A 19,341-nucleotide genomic window follows, 5' to 3' on the forward strand; every position below is an offset into this window, starting at 1 on the left:
GGTCTCTTAAAGGGGAATGTTTTGAAGGGTGGGAAGATTTGGGAATGTTTTGAAGTGTTGGACGGGATTGGGGAACGTTTTGAAAGATGCAGAGGGTGGGGAGGTTTTTGAAAGATGGAGACATTGGGAAGGGTCACAAGAATGGAGTCAAGTGGTTGACCAGATCACAGCTTTAATTCCTGACAGATTCCCAGGATTTGATGACATTCAGTACAAAACCAAAAGAAAAAGAAAACAAAATGGTGGCGCAGCATTGGAGTTACTACCTCACAGCTCCAGAGACCCAGGTTCGATCCTGACGACGGGTGCTGTCTGTACTCAGTTTGTACGTTCTCCCTCATGACCTGTGTGGGTTTTCTCCGGGTGCTCTGGTCTCCTCCCACACTCCAAAGACGTACAGATTTGTAGGTTAATTGGCTTGGGATGAATGTAAATTGACCCTACTGTGTGTAGGATAGTGTTAATGTGCGGGGATCGCTGGCCAGCGCAGACTCAGAGGGCCGAGGGGCCTGTTTTCGCGCTGTATCTCTAAACTAAAATAGACTAAACTAAAGATTGGGAAGGGTGTGAAGGAGCGAGTGATGGGGAAGTTTTGAAGGATGGGGACGTTTCAGCAATGTACCTCGGAAGTCTAAAGTCTAAAGAAGTGCGGAGCAATTTCTTTAGCTAGAGGGTGGTGAATCTGTGGACTTCATCGCCACACATGGCTGTGGAGGCCAAGTCAATGGATACTGATTCCAGGGATGTCAGGACTTTCATATGAAGAAAGACTGGATAGACTCGGCTTCTACTCGCTAGAATTTAGAAGATTGAGGGGGGATCTTATAGACACTTACAAAATTCTTAAGGGGTTAGATGCAGGAAGATTGTTCCCAATGTAGGGGAAGTCCAGAACAAGGGGTCACAGTTTAAGGATAAGGGGGAAATCTTTTAGGACCGAGATGAGAAAAACATTTTTCACACAGAGAGTGGCGAATCTCTGGAATTTTCTGCCACAGAAGGTAGTTGAGGCCAGTTCATTGGCTATATTTAAGAGGGAGTTAGATGTGGCCCTTGTGGCTAAAGGGATCAGGGGGTATGGAGAGAAGGCAGGTACAGGATACTGAATTAGATGATCAGCCATGATCATATTAAATGGGGGTGCAGGCTCAAAAGGCCGAATGGCCTACTCCTGCACCTATTTTCTATGTTTCTATATTTTTAAAATGGAGATTGGCAGGTTGTTGATTAGTACAGCTGTCAGAAGGCAGTGGAGGCCAATTCTCTGGATACTTTCAAGAGAGAGCTAGATAGGGCTCTTAAAGATAGCGGAGTCAGGGGAAATGGGGAGAAGGCAGGAACGGGGTACTGATTGTGGATAATCGGCCATGATCATATTGAATGGCAGTGCTGGCTTGGGGGGCAGAATGGCCTACTCCTGCACCTATTGTCTATTGTTATGGGGAGACGGCAAGAGAATGGGGTTAGGAGGGAAAGATAGATCAGCCGTGAATGAATGGCGGAGTAGACTCAATGGGCCAAATTACCTAATTCTGCTCCTATGACATGAATTTATTGGGATCGTTTTGACGGATGAAGAGGTCGGGAAGGAGCTAAAGGATGGCCTACGTTGCATTTGTTCAGCAATTAACACCTCCGTTCAGTACGAATGTTCAGATTCTGCAGTGGAAGGTGATCAGAAACTTCCTCTCTACGATACGATACAATAGACAATAGGTGCAGGAGTAGGCCATTTGGCCCTTCGAGCCAGCACCGCCATTCAATGTGATCATAGCCAATCATCCCCAATCAGTACCCTGTTCCTGCCTTCTCCCTGTATCCCCTGACTCCGCTATTTTTAAGAGCCCTATCTAGCTTTCTCTTGAAAGCATCCAGAGAACCTGCCTCCACCGCCCTCTGAGGCAGAGAATTCCACAGACTCATCCCTCTCTCTGAGAAAAAGTGTTTCCTCGTCTCCGTTCTAAATGGCTTACTCCTTATTCTTAAACTGTTGCCCCTGGTTCTGGACTCCCCCAACATCGGGAACATGTTTCCTGCCTTTAGCGTGTCCAAGCCCTTAACAATCTTATGTTTCAATGAGATTTCCTCTCATCCTTCTAAACCCCAGAGTGTACATGCCCAACTGCTCCATTCTCTCAGCATATGACAGTCCCGCCATTCCAGGAGTTAACCTTGTAAACCTACGCTGCACTCCCTCAATAGCAAGAATGTCCTTCCTCAAATTAGGGGACCTCTTTGCTCCTATATTCGATTCCCCTTGTTATAAAGGCCAACATGCCATTCGCTATCTTCACTGCCTGCTGTACCTGCATGCTTATTTTCATAGACTGATGAAAAAGGACCCCCAGATCCCGTTGTACTTCCACTTTTCCCAACTTGACGCCATTTAGATGGTAATCTGCCTTCCTGTTTTTGTTACCAAAGTGGATAACCTCACATTTATCCGCATTAAACTTAATCTGCCATGCATCTGCCCACTCCCCCAACCTGTCGAATTCACCCTGCATTCTCATAGCATCCTCCTTACCGTTCCCACTGCCACCCAGCTTTGTGTCATCTACAAATTTGCGAATGTTACTTTGTTGCTAATGTTGCTAATGTTACACGGTAGAATTTTATTCATCCCAGGGGGGAAATTGATCTGCCAACAATCATAAAATACAAGTGGCAAGGATTGGGGATGTGCAAAGATTATGGAGGGGGGGTGGAGTGGGGGGGGGGGGGGGGGGGGGGGGGAGTCAGTCTATCCCACAACAGAAAGGGGTGGATTTGTGCAGTATGATAGCCACAGGAAATATGGATCTCATGTGGAGTTCGATGCTACATTTCACCATCACTCCTCCCAGCAGCTTGCCGCCTCCATAGTTGTTATCCCTTTTATCCTGTATCTGTACACTGTGGGCGACGATTGTAATCACAGGTAGACATAAAATGCTAGAGAAACTCAGTGGGTGAGGCAGCATCTATGGAGAGAAGAAATTGGTGATGTTTCGGGTCGATACTCGAATAAGAATAAGGTGTAAGTCATTTAGAACGGTGATGAGGAAACACTGTTTCACACCGAGAGTTGTGAGTCTGTGGAATTCTCTGCCTCACATGGCGGTGAAGGCCAGGTTCTCTAGATACTTTCAAGAGAGAGCTAGATAGGGCTCTTGAAGATAGTGGAGTCAGGGGATATAGGGATAAAGCAGGAACTGATTGGGGATGATCAGACATGATCACATTGAATGGCGGTGCTGGCTTGAAGGGCCGAATGGCCTACTCCTGCACCGATTGCCTATTGTCTATTGAAGGCGATGCAGATGGTGGTGCTGCAGTCTGACACCTTTTATTCCCCTTTTTTTACAATTACCTGTACTTTCATTCAGAAAACAAAAACACACATCCAGAGTATTAACACAATCAAAGGCTGCCTATATTGGCAGTTTACAACCAAACAGCCATCAGATTAATATATCGCCAACTTTATCAATAACACAGTAGAAGGCAGCATCACCACAATAATAATATAATTAATAATAATAATAGTATTTTATTGTCATTGCACAGAGGTACAACGAGATTTGGTACGCAGCTTCCAACCGATGTAATAACTTAATTAACTAAACATTTAGACACCGTGGGAAACAAGATTTTTTAAAAAACAGTATAAAGTGCTTTCTGTCTGGTCTGTGATGTGCGACTCGACCATCCGAGGGAGACAGTTCATGGGGGAGGGGGCACTTCCCTTCCCTTCCCTCCAATCCAGTGTCTGTTCCACCAGCTACGAAGAATTTGTGCTTCATCTGTCTGTTTCAAAATAAGTGTCAAGGACTGACGGCATTCTGACTGCAGTCCAGCCGCACGTTTCTCCATTGTTCTGTTCTCAGACAGTGTGTCATGGTTCACTGGGCAGGGAGGGGGATGGGAGAGGCTGATATTTTCCAATCGGGGGGAAACGCAGAGGGAGTTACACAATGTGTGTGGGAAGGAACTGCAGATGCTGGTTTACACCGAAGATAGACACAAAATGCTGGAGTAACTCAGCGGGACAGGCAGCATCTCTGGAGAGAAAGGATGGGTGACGTTTCGGGTCTCCAGATTTGAGGGAGGACATTCTTGCTATTGAGGGAGTGCAGCGTAGGTTTACGAGGTTTATTCCCGGGATGGAGGGACTGTCATATGTTGATGGAGTGGAGCGGCTGGGCTTGTATACACTGGAGTTTAGAAGGATGAGAGGGCATCAACAGAGGATGTACTTCCTGCGGCAGCTGAGGAAGCACAATCTGCCGCAGGCTATGATGGTCCAATTCTACACGGCCATCATAGAGTCTGTCCTCATCTTCTCCATCATGGTCTGGTTTGGCTCAGCCACCAAGCACGACACCTGGAGGCTACAGCAAATCGTCCAAGCAGCTGAGAAAGTTGTTGGCTACAACCTTCCCTCCATTGACGAACTGTACACTGCAAGGGCCAGGAAGTGAGCGAGTAAGACCATCTCTGACCCCTCTCACCCTGGCCACAAACTCTTCGAATCACTTCCCTCTGGAAGGCGACTCCGGACTGTCAAAGCTGCCACAGCCAGACATAAAAACAGCTTTTTTCCACATGTGGTAGCTCTACTCAATAACCAAATATCTGTAGCCTCCTTTTGCTCTGGTATTTTATTTAATTCACATGTTTGATCAATAATGTATTATTATTAATGTTTTATGTATCATTCCTAACTGTCACTGTATGTCATGTTGTTATTTGTGGGCGGAGCACCAAGGCAAATTCCTTGTATGTGAATACTTGGCCAATAAACTTATTCATTCATTCATTCATGTTAGTGAAACATAAGATTATTAATGGTTTGGACACACTAGAGGCAGGAAATATGTTCCCGATGTTTGTGGAGTCCAGAACCAGGGGCCACAGTTTAAGAATAAGGGGTAGGTCATTTAGAATGGAGATGAGGAAAACCTTTTTCACACAGAGGGTTGTGAATCTGTGGAATTCTCTGCCTCAGAAGACAGTGGAGGCCAATTCTCTAGATGCTTTCAAGAGAGAGTTAGATAGAGCTCTTAAAGATAGCGGAGTCGGGATATGGGGAGAAGGCAGGAACGGGGAACTGATTGTGGATGATCAGCCATGATCACAGTGAATGGCGGTGCAGCCTCGAAGGGCCGAATGGCCTACTCCTGAACCTTATTGTCTATTGTTGAGAGAGACAGTCTGAAGAAGGGTCTCGAGCTGAAACGTCACCCATTCCTTCTCTACAGAAATGCTGCCTGTCCCCGCTGAGTTCCTCCAGCATTTTGTGTCCATCTTGGGAGTTACTCCAGCATTCTTCTGCCTGTCTTGCAATGATTGCCAGCTTTAATTTTCCTTGCTATTTTCATTCCGAGAATTATATCTATCCATCCCACCGAATCTTCCGTGCAGAGTTTTGGAGCACAGAGTGACAGTTTTTGAGTACAGTGTGGAAACAGGCCCTTCTGCACAGCCTGCCAACACTGACCAACTTGCCCCATCTACACTAGTCCTGAAAAAGCTACTTATCTTAACTACTAAACCAGGTTCGCTTCTTAATAAACAGACACCACACAAACTGTTTGGTAGACCAGTTCAAAACTTTACTTAACATCGGCCGATGGAAGGGAGGGAGAACTCCAGTCAAGTGCCAACACAGACACTTGACTGTCCTCAGCCACCTTCTCTTAACAACAGAATTACATTGCCTTAAATAGGTTTATTTTGTCCCCTTAACACCTTCCACAGACATTAATCATGTCAGAGGTACAGGAAAAGGTTTCCACAGAATACATCACATCAAACCTTTTGTTTACATGGTACAAGATATACTAAAAACATTGGCTATTTGCTTTATCTCCAAATAGACCACCCCTAGCTCTCTTCGCTGCTTCCTCTGTCATTTGGTCCCTCATAAACATAGGTCATTTGTTTACAAAGATGTGACTGTTTATTTCTCTCTTCCTTTATTGCCTCCTCCCCATAAACATTGGTCATTTGGTTTATGGCATCTCACTTCAAAGATTTCTCTCTAGCTCCTTCACTTGGGAGACAATGTTATCTCACACACCCCGCAACCTGAGGAAAGCCTAATTTGACACTAAATATAAGCTGTAAGCTAGCCCAGAAACCAATTTAATATCTTCTTATATTTTTAACTAAAACTCGGCTTCATCAGTCCCACCTGCCTGCGCTTGGTCCATATCCCTCCAAACCTGTCCTATCCATGTACCTGTCTAAATGTTTCTCAAACGTTGGGATAGTCCCAGCCTCAACTAGCTCCTCCGGCAGCTCGCTCCATACACCCACCACCCTTTGTGTAAAAAAGTTACCCCTTTCACATTCCTATTGAATCTTTCCCCCTCACCTCTGTCCTGAAGTTCCTGCCTACTCGAGCGGCCCACTGGTGCAGTGGGTAGAGCCGCTGCCTCACGACATCAGGGTCCCAGGTTCGATCCTGATCACGGGTGTTAGCTGTGTGGAGTGTGCACATACACCCACCACGCTCTGAGTGAAAAAGTTACCCCTCTGGTTCCTATTAAATCTCCCCTCCCTCCCCCACCTTAAACCTATGTCCTCTTGTCCTTGATTCCCCTGCTCTGGGCATAGAAGCTCTGTGCATCTACATGGTCTATTCCTTTCATGATTTTGTACACTATTGGATGAAGTTAAAAGCAAAACTAATTTTCATCGTCTTTTCATCTGACATTCCTCCCAAGGAAGCCAACGCACGCCTTCCTGTATCCTGTTTTGTTGCATCTTCTAATCTAAAGGATTATAATAATCCATGTGCCTATCAAATAGCCTCTTAAATGCCACTATCACATCTGCCACAATTACCACCACCTCCGTCCACAGATGCTGCCTGACCCGCTGAGTTCATCCAGCCCCCTGGGGCTTTGTTTTATGCCTTCTGTTCGTACAGAGCATTGAATATAGAAGTTAGGACAGGAGTCGGCAACCTTGTTCTGCATGGGGGCCAGGACCCTTGTCTGAGTGGATGGCGGGGCCACATCTATTGCCATTGTGTGGCACTTGGTGTTGTTTTTCGCAGTTGTTGTCATGTGTTTTGCAATTAGTTTTCTGCAGTTCCCAGGTCCCTCGCATGCCCTGGGCTGGCTGTAGTGCCCAGGTCAGCTACATGCCCCGGGACTGGCTGCAGTTCACAGGTCACCTGCATGCCCGGGACTGGCTGTAGTGCCCAGGTCACCTACATGCCCCGGGCTGGCTGTAGTGCCCAGGTCAGCTGCATCCCCGGGACTGGCTGTAGTGCCCAGGTCACCTACATGCCCCGGGTCTAGCTGCAGTGCCCAGGTCAGCTGCATCCCCGGGACTGGCTGTAGTGCCCAGGTCACCTGCATGCCCTGGGCTGGCTGCAGTGCCCAGGTCACCTACATGCCCCGGGTCTAGCTGCAATTCCCAGGTCAGCTCGCATCCCCGGGACTGGCTGCAGTTCCCAGGTCACCTACGTGCCCTGGGCTGGCTGTAGTGTCCAGGTCACTTCTTCTTCTTCTTGCATATGGCATGCACAGCCTAAAGTTGTAAGACAACTTGTTCTGTTTGATCTTCTGTTTGTGCACGTCAGGTAGATTGTATTTGTTGAAACAGGGTGGACCACGTGAAGGTTGCAATCTCCTGACCCTTGAGTTAGGAGGTCATGTTGCAGTTGTATAAGTTTCAGTTCAGTTCAATTTTAGTTTATTGTCACGTGTACCGAGGTACAGTGAAAAGCTTTTTTGTTGCGTGCTAACCAGCCAGCAGAAAGACAACACATGATTACATTCGAGCCATTTACAGTGTACAGATACATGAACATGATAAGTGAATAACGGGCCGCGGAGTTTGAACCGGTCCGTTCGCGGAGCACGGTTGAGCCGCGGGACTGACTTACTTACCATCACCCGGCGGGGTCACAACATCAGAGGCCTGGATCGCCTCAACGCAGAGGGAGAACAAGGAGGGAAGAGACAAAGACTTTAAGACTTTTGCCTTCCATCACAGTGAGGAGGTGCCTGGTGAACTCACTGTGGTGGATGTTAAATTTGTGTTTATTGTGTGTTTTTGTTATTTTTATTATATGTATGACTGCAAGGCAACAAAATTTCGTTCAGACCGAAAGGTCTGAATGACAGTAAAGGATACTTTGATTTTAGTGCAAGGTGAAGCCAGTGAAGTCTGATCAAGGATAGCACGAGGTAGATAATAGTTTCGGACCGCTCTCTAGTTGGTGATGGGATGGTTCAGTTGCCTGGAAACTGTCCCTGAATCTGGAGGTCACACTTCTGTACCTTTTGCCTGATGGGAGAGGGGAGAGGGGGGAATAGTATTGAGTGTGGGGGTTGGGAGGCCATGTTGCAGTTGTATATGACGTTGGTGAGCCGCATTTAGAGTACTGTGTTCAGTTCTGGTCACCATGTTAGAGGAAAGAATGTTGTCATGCTGGAAAGGGTGCAGAGAAGATTTACGAGGATGTTGCCAGGACTCGAGGGTCTGAGCTATAGGGAGAGGTTGAGCAGGCTGGGACTCCATTCCTTGGAGCGCAGGAGTATGAGGAGTAAACATATAGAGTTTGTACAAAACAATGAGAGGAATACATCGAGTAGACGCACAGAGTCTCTTGCCCAGAGTAGGAGAATTGAGAACCAGAGGACATAGGTTTAAGGTGAGGGGGGGAAAGATTTAATAGGAATGCGAAGGGTAACTTTTTCATGCAAAGGGTGGTGGGTGTTTAGAACGAGCTGCCGGAGGAGATAGTTGAGGCTGGGACTATCGCAATGTTTAAGAAGCAATTAGGCAAGTAAATGGATAGGACAGATTTGGAGGGAGGTGGGTGGGACTAGTGTAGCTGGGACATGTTTATTTAAAAAAAAAAAATGTTTTAATTTTATTATAAGTTATTACAATACAAAACAATACAGTGGGACCTAATTTTAGGTGCCAACTATGCCATAACGTAATTATACATTCTATGTGCAACCTCTAGTTTTATGTTTTTGAAAAGGAAATAAGAAAGACAAGAGGAAGGGATAAAAAAAAATTGGAGAAGAGAAAAAGAGGAAAAATAGATAGTAGGAAATAGAAAAACGTGAAGTGTGTATAAGAAAAGAAAAAGTGGAAAGTAGAAATAGGAGCAAACGACGCTTAAAAGAGAAATTTTGGTCCTTATTTAAATTGATATAATAATAATAATAATAAACAAACTTTTATTTCAGACACAGGTCCATATAACACATCATACAGTATAAGAAGATACAAAAAAATACATTAAAAAAAATTGCATATTAGCCTATAAGATATACAAGCTATTGCACCAATGCCATCTTAGCCTAGAAGTGAATCTATAGCAGCTTTTCAGAGGGCTGACTAGGGCTTCAATTATGTGGTTCTCTGACTTGTCCAGGCGACACATAAAACTAAACATCAGCTGTCTTAAGAGTGCCTCACAGGTTGGCACTCTAGTGGACACAAACAATTGTCTGGCACTATGCCACCTAGGGACACGCAGCAGCAACCTCATTGCATCATTGTATGCTACCTTGAGCCTCTGCATACTCTTTTTCTTATAGTTAGACCACAATTGAGCAGTATATATCTTCTACTATTATTCCAAATATAATCCATTCCGTATTAGGTTCTATTCTTGACTTGAAAAGCTTTGTAAATATATCAAATATATCGTTCCAAAATGTATTCAACTTTATACATCCTACAAATGAATGTGTTATATTAGCATTTTGAAACAAACATTTATCGCATCTGGGAGAGACGTTTGGGTAAAATTTATTCAACCTCGTTTTTGAATAATATAGACTATGTAATAATTTAAATTGAATTAAATTATGTCTTTCATTAATGGAACAATTATGTGTGTTCATCAGATACTTTTCCCATCTATCCTTCGGGATCTTTCTCATTAGTTCATGTACCCAATCTTCTCTTAGTGCCTCTGTTGAGGGTAATTCTCTATTTAATATATTATTATAAAAGTAATATATTAGTTTTTGTGGATCAGCCTTAATATTCATTGCTTCTTCTAAAGGGTCTAAAAATATTTGAAATCTGTGTGTATATTTCTTCATAAAGTCACATATCTGTATATATATTTGAAATATTGATTATCCTTCAGTTTAAATTTTAATTTTAATTGTTGAAATGATAACAATTTGCCCAATTCATACATATCTCCTACTTTCCTAATCCCCAGTCTATCCCATTGTTTATATGTTTTATCGATAAGAGATGGATCGATTATTACAGAGATAGGTTGAATAAGTTAGGTCTTTATTCTCTGGAGCGCAGAAGATTAAGGGGGGACCTGATAGAGGTCTTTAAAATGATGAGAGGGATAGACAGAGTTGATGTGGACAAGCTTTTCCCTTTGAGAATAGGGAAGATTCAAACAAGAGGACATGACTTCAGAATTAAGGGACAGAAGTTTAGGGGTAATATGAGGGGGAACTTCTTTACTCAGAGAGTGGTAGCGGTGTGGAATGAGCTTCCAGTGGAAGTGGTGGAGGCAGATTCATTGGTATCATTTAAAAATAAATTTGATAGGCATATGGATGAGAAGGGAATGGAGGGTTATGGTATGAGTGCAGGCAGGTGGGACTAAGGCGAAAAAAAATTTGTTCGGCACGGACTTGTAGGGCCGAGATGGCCTGTTTCCGTGCTGTAATTGTTATATGGTTATATGGTTATATGGTTTGAATGCAGGGTTGTTCAATAGTGGGGTTAGTACTGATAGGTTATTTAATTTCAAGGATAATTTTATTTGTTTCCAAATTCTTATTGTATTGTGAATAATTGGAGTTCTTCTTATATATTATACTATTCAATTTTATCGGTGAAAACAAGATCGTTCCTATATCGTACGGGAAACACTCCTCTTTCTCCATTCTTATCCACTCCGCTGGTGAGTGGAACTATCCAACCAGTACATTATGTTCTTAATATGCACTGCCCAGTAGTAATATGTAAAGTTAGGTAATGATAAGCCCCCAACTTCTTTAGGTTTATACAAATGCTTTTGTTGAATTCTGTGTGCTCTGTAATCCCATATAAAATTAGTGATAGTAGAATCTAGTTTTTTTAAAAAATATTTTGGAATATATATTGGGATCGCTTGAAACAAATATATTCATTGTGGTAAGAAAGTCATTTTATAGCGTTAATTCTACCGATCAATGAGACTAGTGTAGCTGGGACATGTTGACCAGTATGTGCAAGCTGGGCCGAACGGCCTGTTTCCACACTATAAGACTTTATGACTCTAGATGGTTAGCATGAACGTGGCGGGTCGAAGGGTCCCCTTGCGCGACTACACGTGGAAACAGGCCCTTCGGCCCAACTTGCCCACACCGGCCAACATGTCCCAGCTACACTAGTTGTTCCACCTGCATGCGCTTAGTCCATATCCCTCCAAACCTGTCCTATCCATGTTTCTGAAACGTTGCGACTGTCCCTGCCTCAACTACCTCCTCTGGAAGCTCGACCCGAAACGTCGCCTATTCCTTCTCTCCATAGATGCTGCCTCTCCATAACTGGTGAGTTTCTCCAGCATTTATTTGTCTATATTCATAATCATAATTTATTAGCCAAGTATGTTTCGCAACATACCAGGAATTATCCCATGTCCCAGGCAGAATTAGGAAATTCTAACTTGGAGCAAGCAAGCAAGCAGGACAGCATATGTAAGCACAGTACACTGTAAACAATATAATAATAATAATAATATTCATAAACGAGAGACACAAAAAAAAACTAACTCGGGCGTTAGGACCCAGGACCAGCCTGGGTTAAATTCTAGGACTGGATAACGGAGAGAGATTGAGTCTGTGATCGTGTGTGAAGCGAGGCAGTGGCGATCAAACATACTTTGGTGGCGTTAGAGGGACATCGAGCTTCATCCCTCCCTCCCGCAGCTCCGCAAAGAGGGTGTGTGTGTTTGTGGAAGAAAAAAAAAGTTAGGCAGAAACTTTCTCTGTGCTAGGGATGGCGCCCCTGGTCGCCTTCCTCCTGTCCTTAAACCTATTGGAGCTGAGTAAGTAACTGTTTTTTTGTGTTTGTTTGTGTGTGTCTTGAAACCAATGAAAAAAGTTTCGCCAAACTTTTGCCAACTTTTCGCCAACTCTTTCTTTTGTTGTTTCAGCCCGGTGGCCTTTGTCAAATATTTTCCACTGCTATCCTGGGGGGAAAAATGGGGTGGGGTAGATTGTAGAGGAGAGAATGAAAGAAAGAAAGGGGAAAAAAATTAAGTCACCGCCATTCCTTTTGTGCAAAAAAGATTTTGTTGCCGGAGGGGAAAAAAAAGTGACCCCATGAAGTTTTTGTTGACTTCTATTTAAATCCCCACTCCTCCTCCTCCCAAAATCAGAGAGATACAGACGCTATTTTCTCCCTCTTTCCTTCCCCCTCCTCTCTGGCTATTTTTGGGTCAAGAAGCTTTGAACAACAGTCCACTTGGTTCCAGCGCTAAAACTTTTGTCATGGGTTTTTTTTTCCTTTAAAAAAAAATGTATTTTCCCAAAATTGCTGATGTGGGATTTAAATTGTGTGTATGTGGGTCGCTGTGCTTGTGAAAAGAAACGACATGGAAAATTCTGGAAGCCTTGCCAATGGTTCTGGAGATGATAGGTTGCACCCCATCCCCCCATTTTTTAAAATCAGGGTAGTCGCCTCATTGAGTGAGTGTGTGGACAAGACTCTGGTGCTGGGTGTTTGGGGGGGATGGGTGGGTCTGTGGCTCTGGTCATTCTCAGGGAAGGAGATAAAACCGTGACATTGGCAGGGAACAGCAGTGAATTATGTGCACAGGCTCCATCCAGTCTTTTAGCTTCCTCAATAACAAGCTGCTTGTGATGGAGAGAGCTTCAAGCCCTTTCAAAATGCCCCCAATTAATACAGTGCCTTATTGAAAAGTCCAAGAACAACTCGACTGCATCGTGGAGAGTTCTTTCTTTAGTGTGTTTTTGTTGTTGGTTTTTTTACACAATTTCCCATTAAATATCTTTGTTCAGTGTTATCCGATTCTCTTTCCGGCCTTTTTTAAACTCGGGGATTCGTTTTTTGACTTTGTTTTAAAAAGGCCCAAGTCTCGGGGGTTAAACCGATGGGTTGTATAGAACAGTGCAACACAGAAAGTCAAGTCAAGTCAAGGGAGTTTATTGTCATGTGTCCCAGATAGGACAATGAAATTCTTGCTTTGCTTCAGCACAACATGATATATAGTAGGCATGAGTACAGAACATATCAGTGTGTCCATATACCATTATATAAATATATACACATGTCATTAAATAAGCAGATAAAGTGCAAATAACCAGATAATGGGCTGTTAATGTTCAGAGATTTGTTTCAGTTGAGTTTAATAGCCTGATGGCTGTGGTTATTGCTGAACCTGGACATTGCAGTCTTCAGGCTGAAGGTGGAGGGGAGATGAGTGAGTGGCCAGGATGGTGTGGGTCCTTGATGATGCTGCCAGCCTTTTTGAGGCAGCGACTACGATAGATTCCCTCGATGGTAGGGAGGTCAGAGCCGATGATGGACTGGGCAGTGTTTACTACTTTTTGTAGTCTTTTCCGCTCCTGGGCGCTCAAGTTGGCGGAACAAAGCCATGATGCAACCGGTCAACAGGCCCCCCGTGTGTGTGTGTGCGCACGGCATGGTGGAGCAGCGGGTAGAGCCGATGCCTCACCGTACCGGCGACCCCCGGTTTTGATTCTGACCTCGGCTGCTGCCTGTATGTGTGTGATGTGGCTTGGTTCGGCAACTTGAAAAACGTGTGGAGTGCTTGTGGTTGAGCAAGCCCCCGCTCAGCCGGAAGGAAGTACTGATCGGACCCAGGCTCCGTAATCCATCCCGGGAGCCGGTCCCACACAATTTGAGCTGCATTTCCTCGACACCCTTCATCTCCCTCCGAGATGCAGAGAGGCGTGTCCTGTACAGGCTCCTCCTTCACACCCTGCACTTCCTAGTCCACCGTCCGGACACCAAGTGGCGGTCGGTGTTGCCTTCCGGCCGCGAGGGGGCCCCCGGTGGGGGTCCCTCTTCGCAGGGATTCTCCCCCTCTACATTGGGGACCTGGGGTGGAGGGTATTGCACCGCGGTGTTCCCTGCAACCTGTTTCTCTCGCGGTTCACAGACTCGCCAGCCGCCTGCCACTTTTGCGGGCTGGAAGAGTCTGTGTACCACGTGTATATGGAGTGCGTGAGGCTGCAGCCACTGTTTGAATATCTAAAGGGGCTGCTCCTTGCCTTCTGGCTGCATTTTTCACCCACCATCCTCATCTTTGGACACCCTGTGCGTAGGGGAGAGGGTAGGGCTGAAGATGTCCTGGTCGGGTTGATGCGCCTGGGCCTGGCCAAGCTGGCCATCCGCGAGTCACGGCGCCAGGCGGCGGAGGGCTCTACCCAGGCCAGCTGCCTGCCCCTTTTCCGGGGTTCCGTCCGTGCCGTGGTGGGATTAGAAAGGGAATACGCACTGTCCACGGGCACCCTGGGGGAGTTCCGGGACCGCTGGGCTCCGCAGGGTGTTGAATGTATCCTCAATAAGGATTGTATCATAATTGTATAATAGTTTATTATGGATATATGTTTGTATTGTATTATGGTGGTGGGTTCTGGCTTGTTTTATTGTAGTGTAAATATTATTTTTTAGTAATTGAATAAATATTTTGAAAATAAAAAAATAAAATAAAAAATAGTAAACACTGCCCAGTCCATCATCGGCTCTGACCTCCCTTCCATCGAGGGGATCTACCACAGTCGCTGCCTCAAAAAGGCTGGCAGCATCATCAAGGGCCCACACCATCCTGGCCACACACTCATCTCCCTGCTACCTTCAGGTAGAAGATACAGGAGCCTGAAGACTGCAACGTCCAGGTTCAGGAATAGCTACTTCCCCACAGCCATCAGGCTATTAAACTCAACTCAAACAAAACTCTGAACATTAATAGCGCATTATCTGTTTATTTGTATGTATATATTTATATAATGGTATATGGACACACTGATCTGTTCTGTAATCATGCCTACTATATTCTATTTTGCTGAAGCAAAGCAAGAAATGCATTGTCCTATCTGGGACACATGTGCCGCACCAAGAGGTTTATAAAATCACAGCTAGGATGAATGCAAAGGGTCTTTTACCTTTGGGTTAGAACCATAAGCCAGGGTACTGTTCGATTCACCTCTACCCCATTGTGGACATTGGACTTGGTCTATGGAACTGGCTACAATGCTGAGAACTATCTTCTTTGCTCAATTGCACTTGAATTTGACTTGACTGTCTGTATGTATGGCAGGGGTCGGCAACCTTGTTCTGCCTAGGGCCCAGGACGCATGTCTGTGAGCGGATGGCGGGCCACGTCCATCATGTGTACACGTGGATCCCGCCACCATCCCGCGTCGGATGGCAGGCATCAAATCATGTGTTCACGTGGATCCCACCCCTTCGAGGCGCTGGCCCCTAGTTACAGGCGCTCACCAACATGACGCACCTACGGACCAATGCCTTGGCTCTGTCCTGAAGGCGGTGGCTCAAACACTCGCATGTCCCCGGCCTATTGACAACCCCGATCCCGACAGTGAAGTGCAGACACAGAAGGTGCGCGGCCGTGCTGGCGGCTTTGCGCAGGATGCGGTACGGTCAGAGCTCGGCGCTCGGCTGCTCCGCAATTGCGGCTGCTGGCGCAGGCCTCCTTGTGTCACCGCGCCTGGGCACCGCGGCCTCGGGCCTGGGAGGTACCGTAGATGACGGAAGTCTGGGGGCCGGATGATTGCGGAAACAAAAACACGCCTACGGGCCGGATGATTTTCGGATTACAGGCCGACCCCTGATGTGTGGTCTATCTGATTTGTTGGACAGCAGGCAGTTTTTCACTGTACCTTGATAGATGTGACCACAACAAACCTGAACCTGATTGAAAGACACAGCATGGAAAAAAATCCCATTGACCCACAAGGTCCACATCGTCCATCGATCACCCAATTGCACTAGTTCATTGTCATACCACTTTCGCATTGACTCCCTTACTCATTAGGGTGGCACGGCGGTAGACCTACTGCCTTACTGTACCAGGGACCCGGGTTCAATCCCGACTACGGGTGCTGTCTGTGCGGAGTTTGTACTTTCTCCCCGTGACCTGCGTGGGTTTTCTCCAAGATCTTCAGTTTCCTCCCACACTCCAAAGACATACATGTTTGTAGGTTAGTTGGCTTGGTGTACAATGTAGGATTGTGTAGGATAGTGTTAATGTGCGGGGATCGCTGGACGGTGTGGGCCGAAGGGCCTGTATCCGTGCTGTTTCTCTAAACTAAACAATAAAGGCCAGTTAAGTAAGTAAGTAAGTTTGTTGGCCAATATTCACATACAAGGAATTTGCCTTGGTGCTCCGCCCACAAGTAACAACATGACATATAGTGACAGTTACGAATGACTCAGAAAACACTAAACATTAATAATAATAAAACATTAATGATAAAACAACATTGATCAAGCATGTGAACCAACAAAATACCAAATCAAAGGGAGGCTATAGATTTCTGGCTGTTTAGTAGAGCAACTACTCCTGGATAAAAACTGTTTTTATGTTTGGCTGTGGCAGCTTTGACAGTCCGGAGTCGCCTTCCAGTGGGAAGTGATTCAAAGAGTTTGTGGCCAGGGTGAGAGGGGTCAGAGATGATCTTGCCCGCTCACTTCCTGGCCCTTGCAGTGTACAGTTCATCACTGGAGGGAAGGTTGCAGCCAATAACCTTCTCTGCTGATCGGACGATTCGCTGCAGCCTCCAGGTGTTGTGCTTGGTGGCTGAGCCAAACCAGACCTACAAACCCACACGTGTTGTGGATGTGGGAGGAAAGCGGAGCACCTGAAGGAAACCCACGAGGTCGATCCTGACTACCAGCAATCACCCATACACTAGTTCTATCCCACACGCTGTCACATCCACTCCCCGCACACTAGGCGCAATTTTACCGCAGTCAATTAACCTACAAACCCACGTCTTTGGAGTGTGGGAGGAAACCGGAGCACCCGGAGAAAACTCATGCTGTTACAGGAAGAATGTGCAAACCACACACCACACACACACACACGCACACACACACCACACACACACACCACACACACACACACACACACACACACACACAGACAGATACACACACACACACAGATACGCACACACACAGATACACACACAGACACACACACACACACACACACACACACACACACACACACACACACACACACACACACACACACACACACACACACACACACACACACAAACACACAAACAGAGACACTCACACACACACACACACACACAGATACACACACACACAGATACGCATACACACACACACACACACACACACACACACACACAGATACGCACGCACACACACATACGGATACACACACACACACACACATACAGATACACACACACACACACATACAGATACACACACACACACATACACATACACACACACACACACATACACACACACACACACACACACACACACATACATATACACACACACACACACACACAGATACACACACACATACAGATACACACACACACGATCAAACACGGATCTCTGGTGATGTAAGATTAGAGTTGCCAACTTTTTCACTCTCAAATGAGGGACAAAAGGTGAAAATTCAGGACAAATTCCCGACGGCAATTCGTTGACCGGCTCGGCCGTGGCTGGGTGAATGATGAGTTGGCCCCGGGTGCTGGACTGCACACAAAGCCCAGCCGGCGGGCCAGCTGAGGAGTTCTGGACCGGGCCGCGCGTCGTCACGCACAGAGTCCGGCGCCCCGTCCAACTCATGAACCGGTAATCGGCCATGAGAAGGAGGGGTGGTGGTGGTGGTGTCGACGGTGAGCGAAGGTCCGAAGGTCGGACAGTGGGCCGGGCTGCCGACCGACGGGGCCACGGGCGAGACGCTACTGCTGCTGCACTCCATGGGCTGCACTACGTCGGGACGGGTGAGGCGGGGCCGGACGACCCGACAGTCCCCTCGACCCGAGTAGCAGCAGTCAAATACGGGACAAGGGCGGTCCCGTACGGGACAAACTAATTTAGCCCAATATACGGGATGTCCCGGCTAATACGGGACAGTTGGCGACTGTGCCCGCTATGCTACCCATGACTAACATGATGACCAACATGGCCTTGCTACATCAGACCCCCAGCTGGATACAGAGCAAAGATAGCCTCACCCATGACTAGTGTCATTCACTGCTGTCTGTGAACTGCCAGTGTGGAAAAAGGAACTACAGATGCTGGTTTGTACTGAAGATAGACACAAAGGCCTGGATAGAGTGGATATGGAAAGTGTTTAAGAAGGAACTGCAGATGCTGGAAATATCGAAGGTAGACAAAAATGCTGGAGGAACTCAGCGGGTGCAGCAGCATCTATGGAGCGAAGGAGATAGGCAACGTTTCGGGCCGAAACCCTTTGGGTTTCGGCCCGAAACGTTGCCTACCTCCTTCGCTCCATAGATGCTGCTGCACCCGCTGAGTTTCTCCAGCATTTTTGTGTACCTTGGATGTTTCCACTAGTGGGAGAGTCTCGGACCAGAGGTCATGGCCTCAGAATTAAAGGATGTTCCTTTCGGAAGGAGTTGAAGTCAATTATGGGCGGCACTGTGGCGCAGTTGGTAGAGCTGCTGCCTCCAAGTCACTGGCAGCTAGCTGTCTGAAGAAGGAGATGAGGAGGAATTTCTTTAGCCAGAGGGTGGTGAATCTGTGGAATTCTTTGGCCGTCAATGGATATTTTTAAGGCAGAGATAGATCGATTGTTAATTAGTACGGGTGTCCGGGATTATGGGGAGAAGGCGGGAGAATGGGATTAGGAGAGATAGATCAGCCGTGATTGAATGGCGGAGTAGACTTGATGGGCCGAATGGCCTAATTCTGCTCCTATCACTTATAGAAACATAGAAATTAGGTGCAGGAGTAGGCCATTCGGCCCTTCGAGCCTGCACCGCCATTCAATATGATCATGGCTGATCATCCAACTCAGTATCCCGTACTTGCCTTCTCTCCATACCCCCTGATCCCCTTAGCCACAAGGGCCACATCTAACTCCCTCTTAAATATAGCCAATGAACTGGCCTCAACTACCCTCTGTGGCAGAGAGTTCCAGAGATTCACCACTCTCTGTGTGAAAAAAAGTTCTTCTCATCTCGGTTTTAAAGGATTTCCCCCTTATCCTTAAGCTGTGACCCCTTGTCCTGGACCTCCCTAACATCGGGAACAATCTTCCTGCATCTAGCCTGTCCAACCCCTTAAGAACATGAAAGTGCTGGCGTAACTTAGCAG

The 19,341-nt window shown here is 46.3% G+C and overlaps 1 protein-coding gene across 1 annotated transcript in view; it reads left to right on the forward strand.

Annotated features, from left to right (window-relative positions):
• The first annotated feature begins 11,793 nt into the window (after positions 1-11,793).
• Positions 11,794-19,341, forward strand: part of jam2a (junctional adhesion molecule 2a) — a 43,986-nt gene continuing 36,438 nt past the window's right edge. The window contains 1 exon segment of the mRNA XM_055645235.1: positions 11,794-12,034. Within this exon segment, the coding sequence (XP_055501210.1) occupies positions 11,986-12,034 (49 nt within the window). The 5' untranslated portion in view covers positions 11,794-11,985.

Source organism: Leucoraja erinacea, chromosome 13 (assembly GCF_028641065.1).
Source record: "Leucoraja erinacea ecotype New England chromosome 13, Leri_hhj_1, whole genome shotgun sequence".
NCBI classification, from domain to species: Eukaryota; Metazoa; Chordata; class Chondrichthyes; order Rajiformes; family Rajidae; genus Leucoraja; species Leucoraja erinaceus.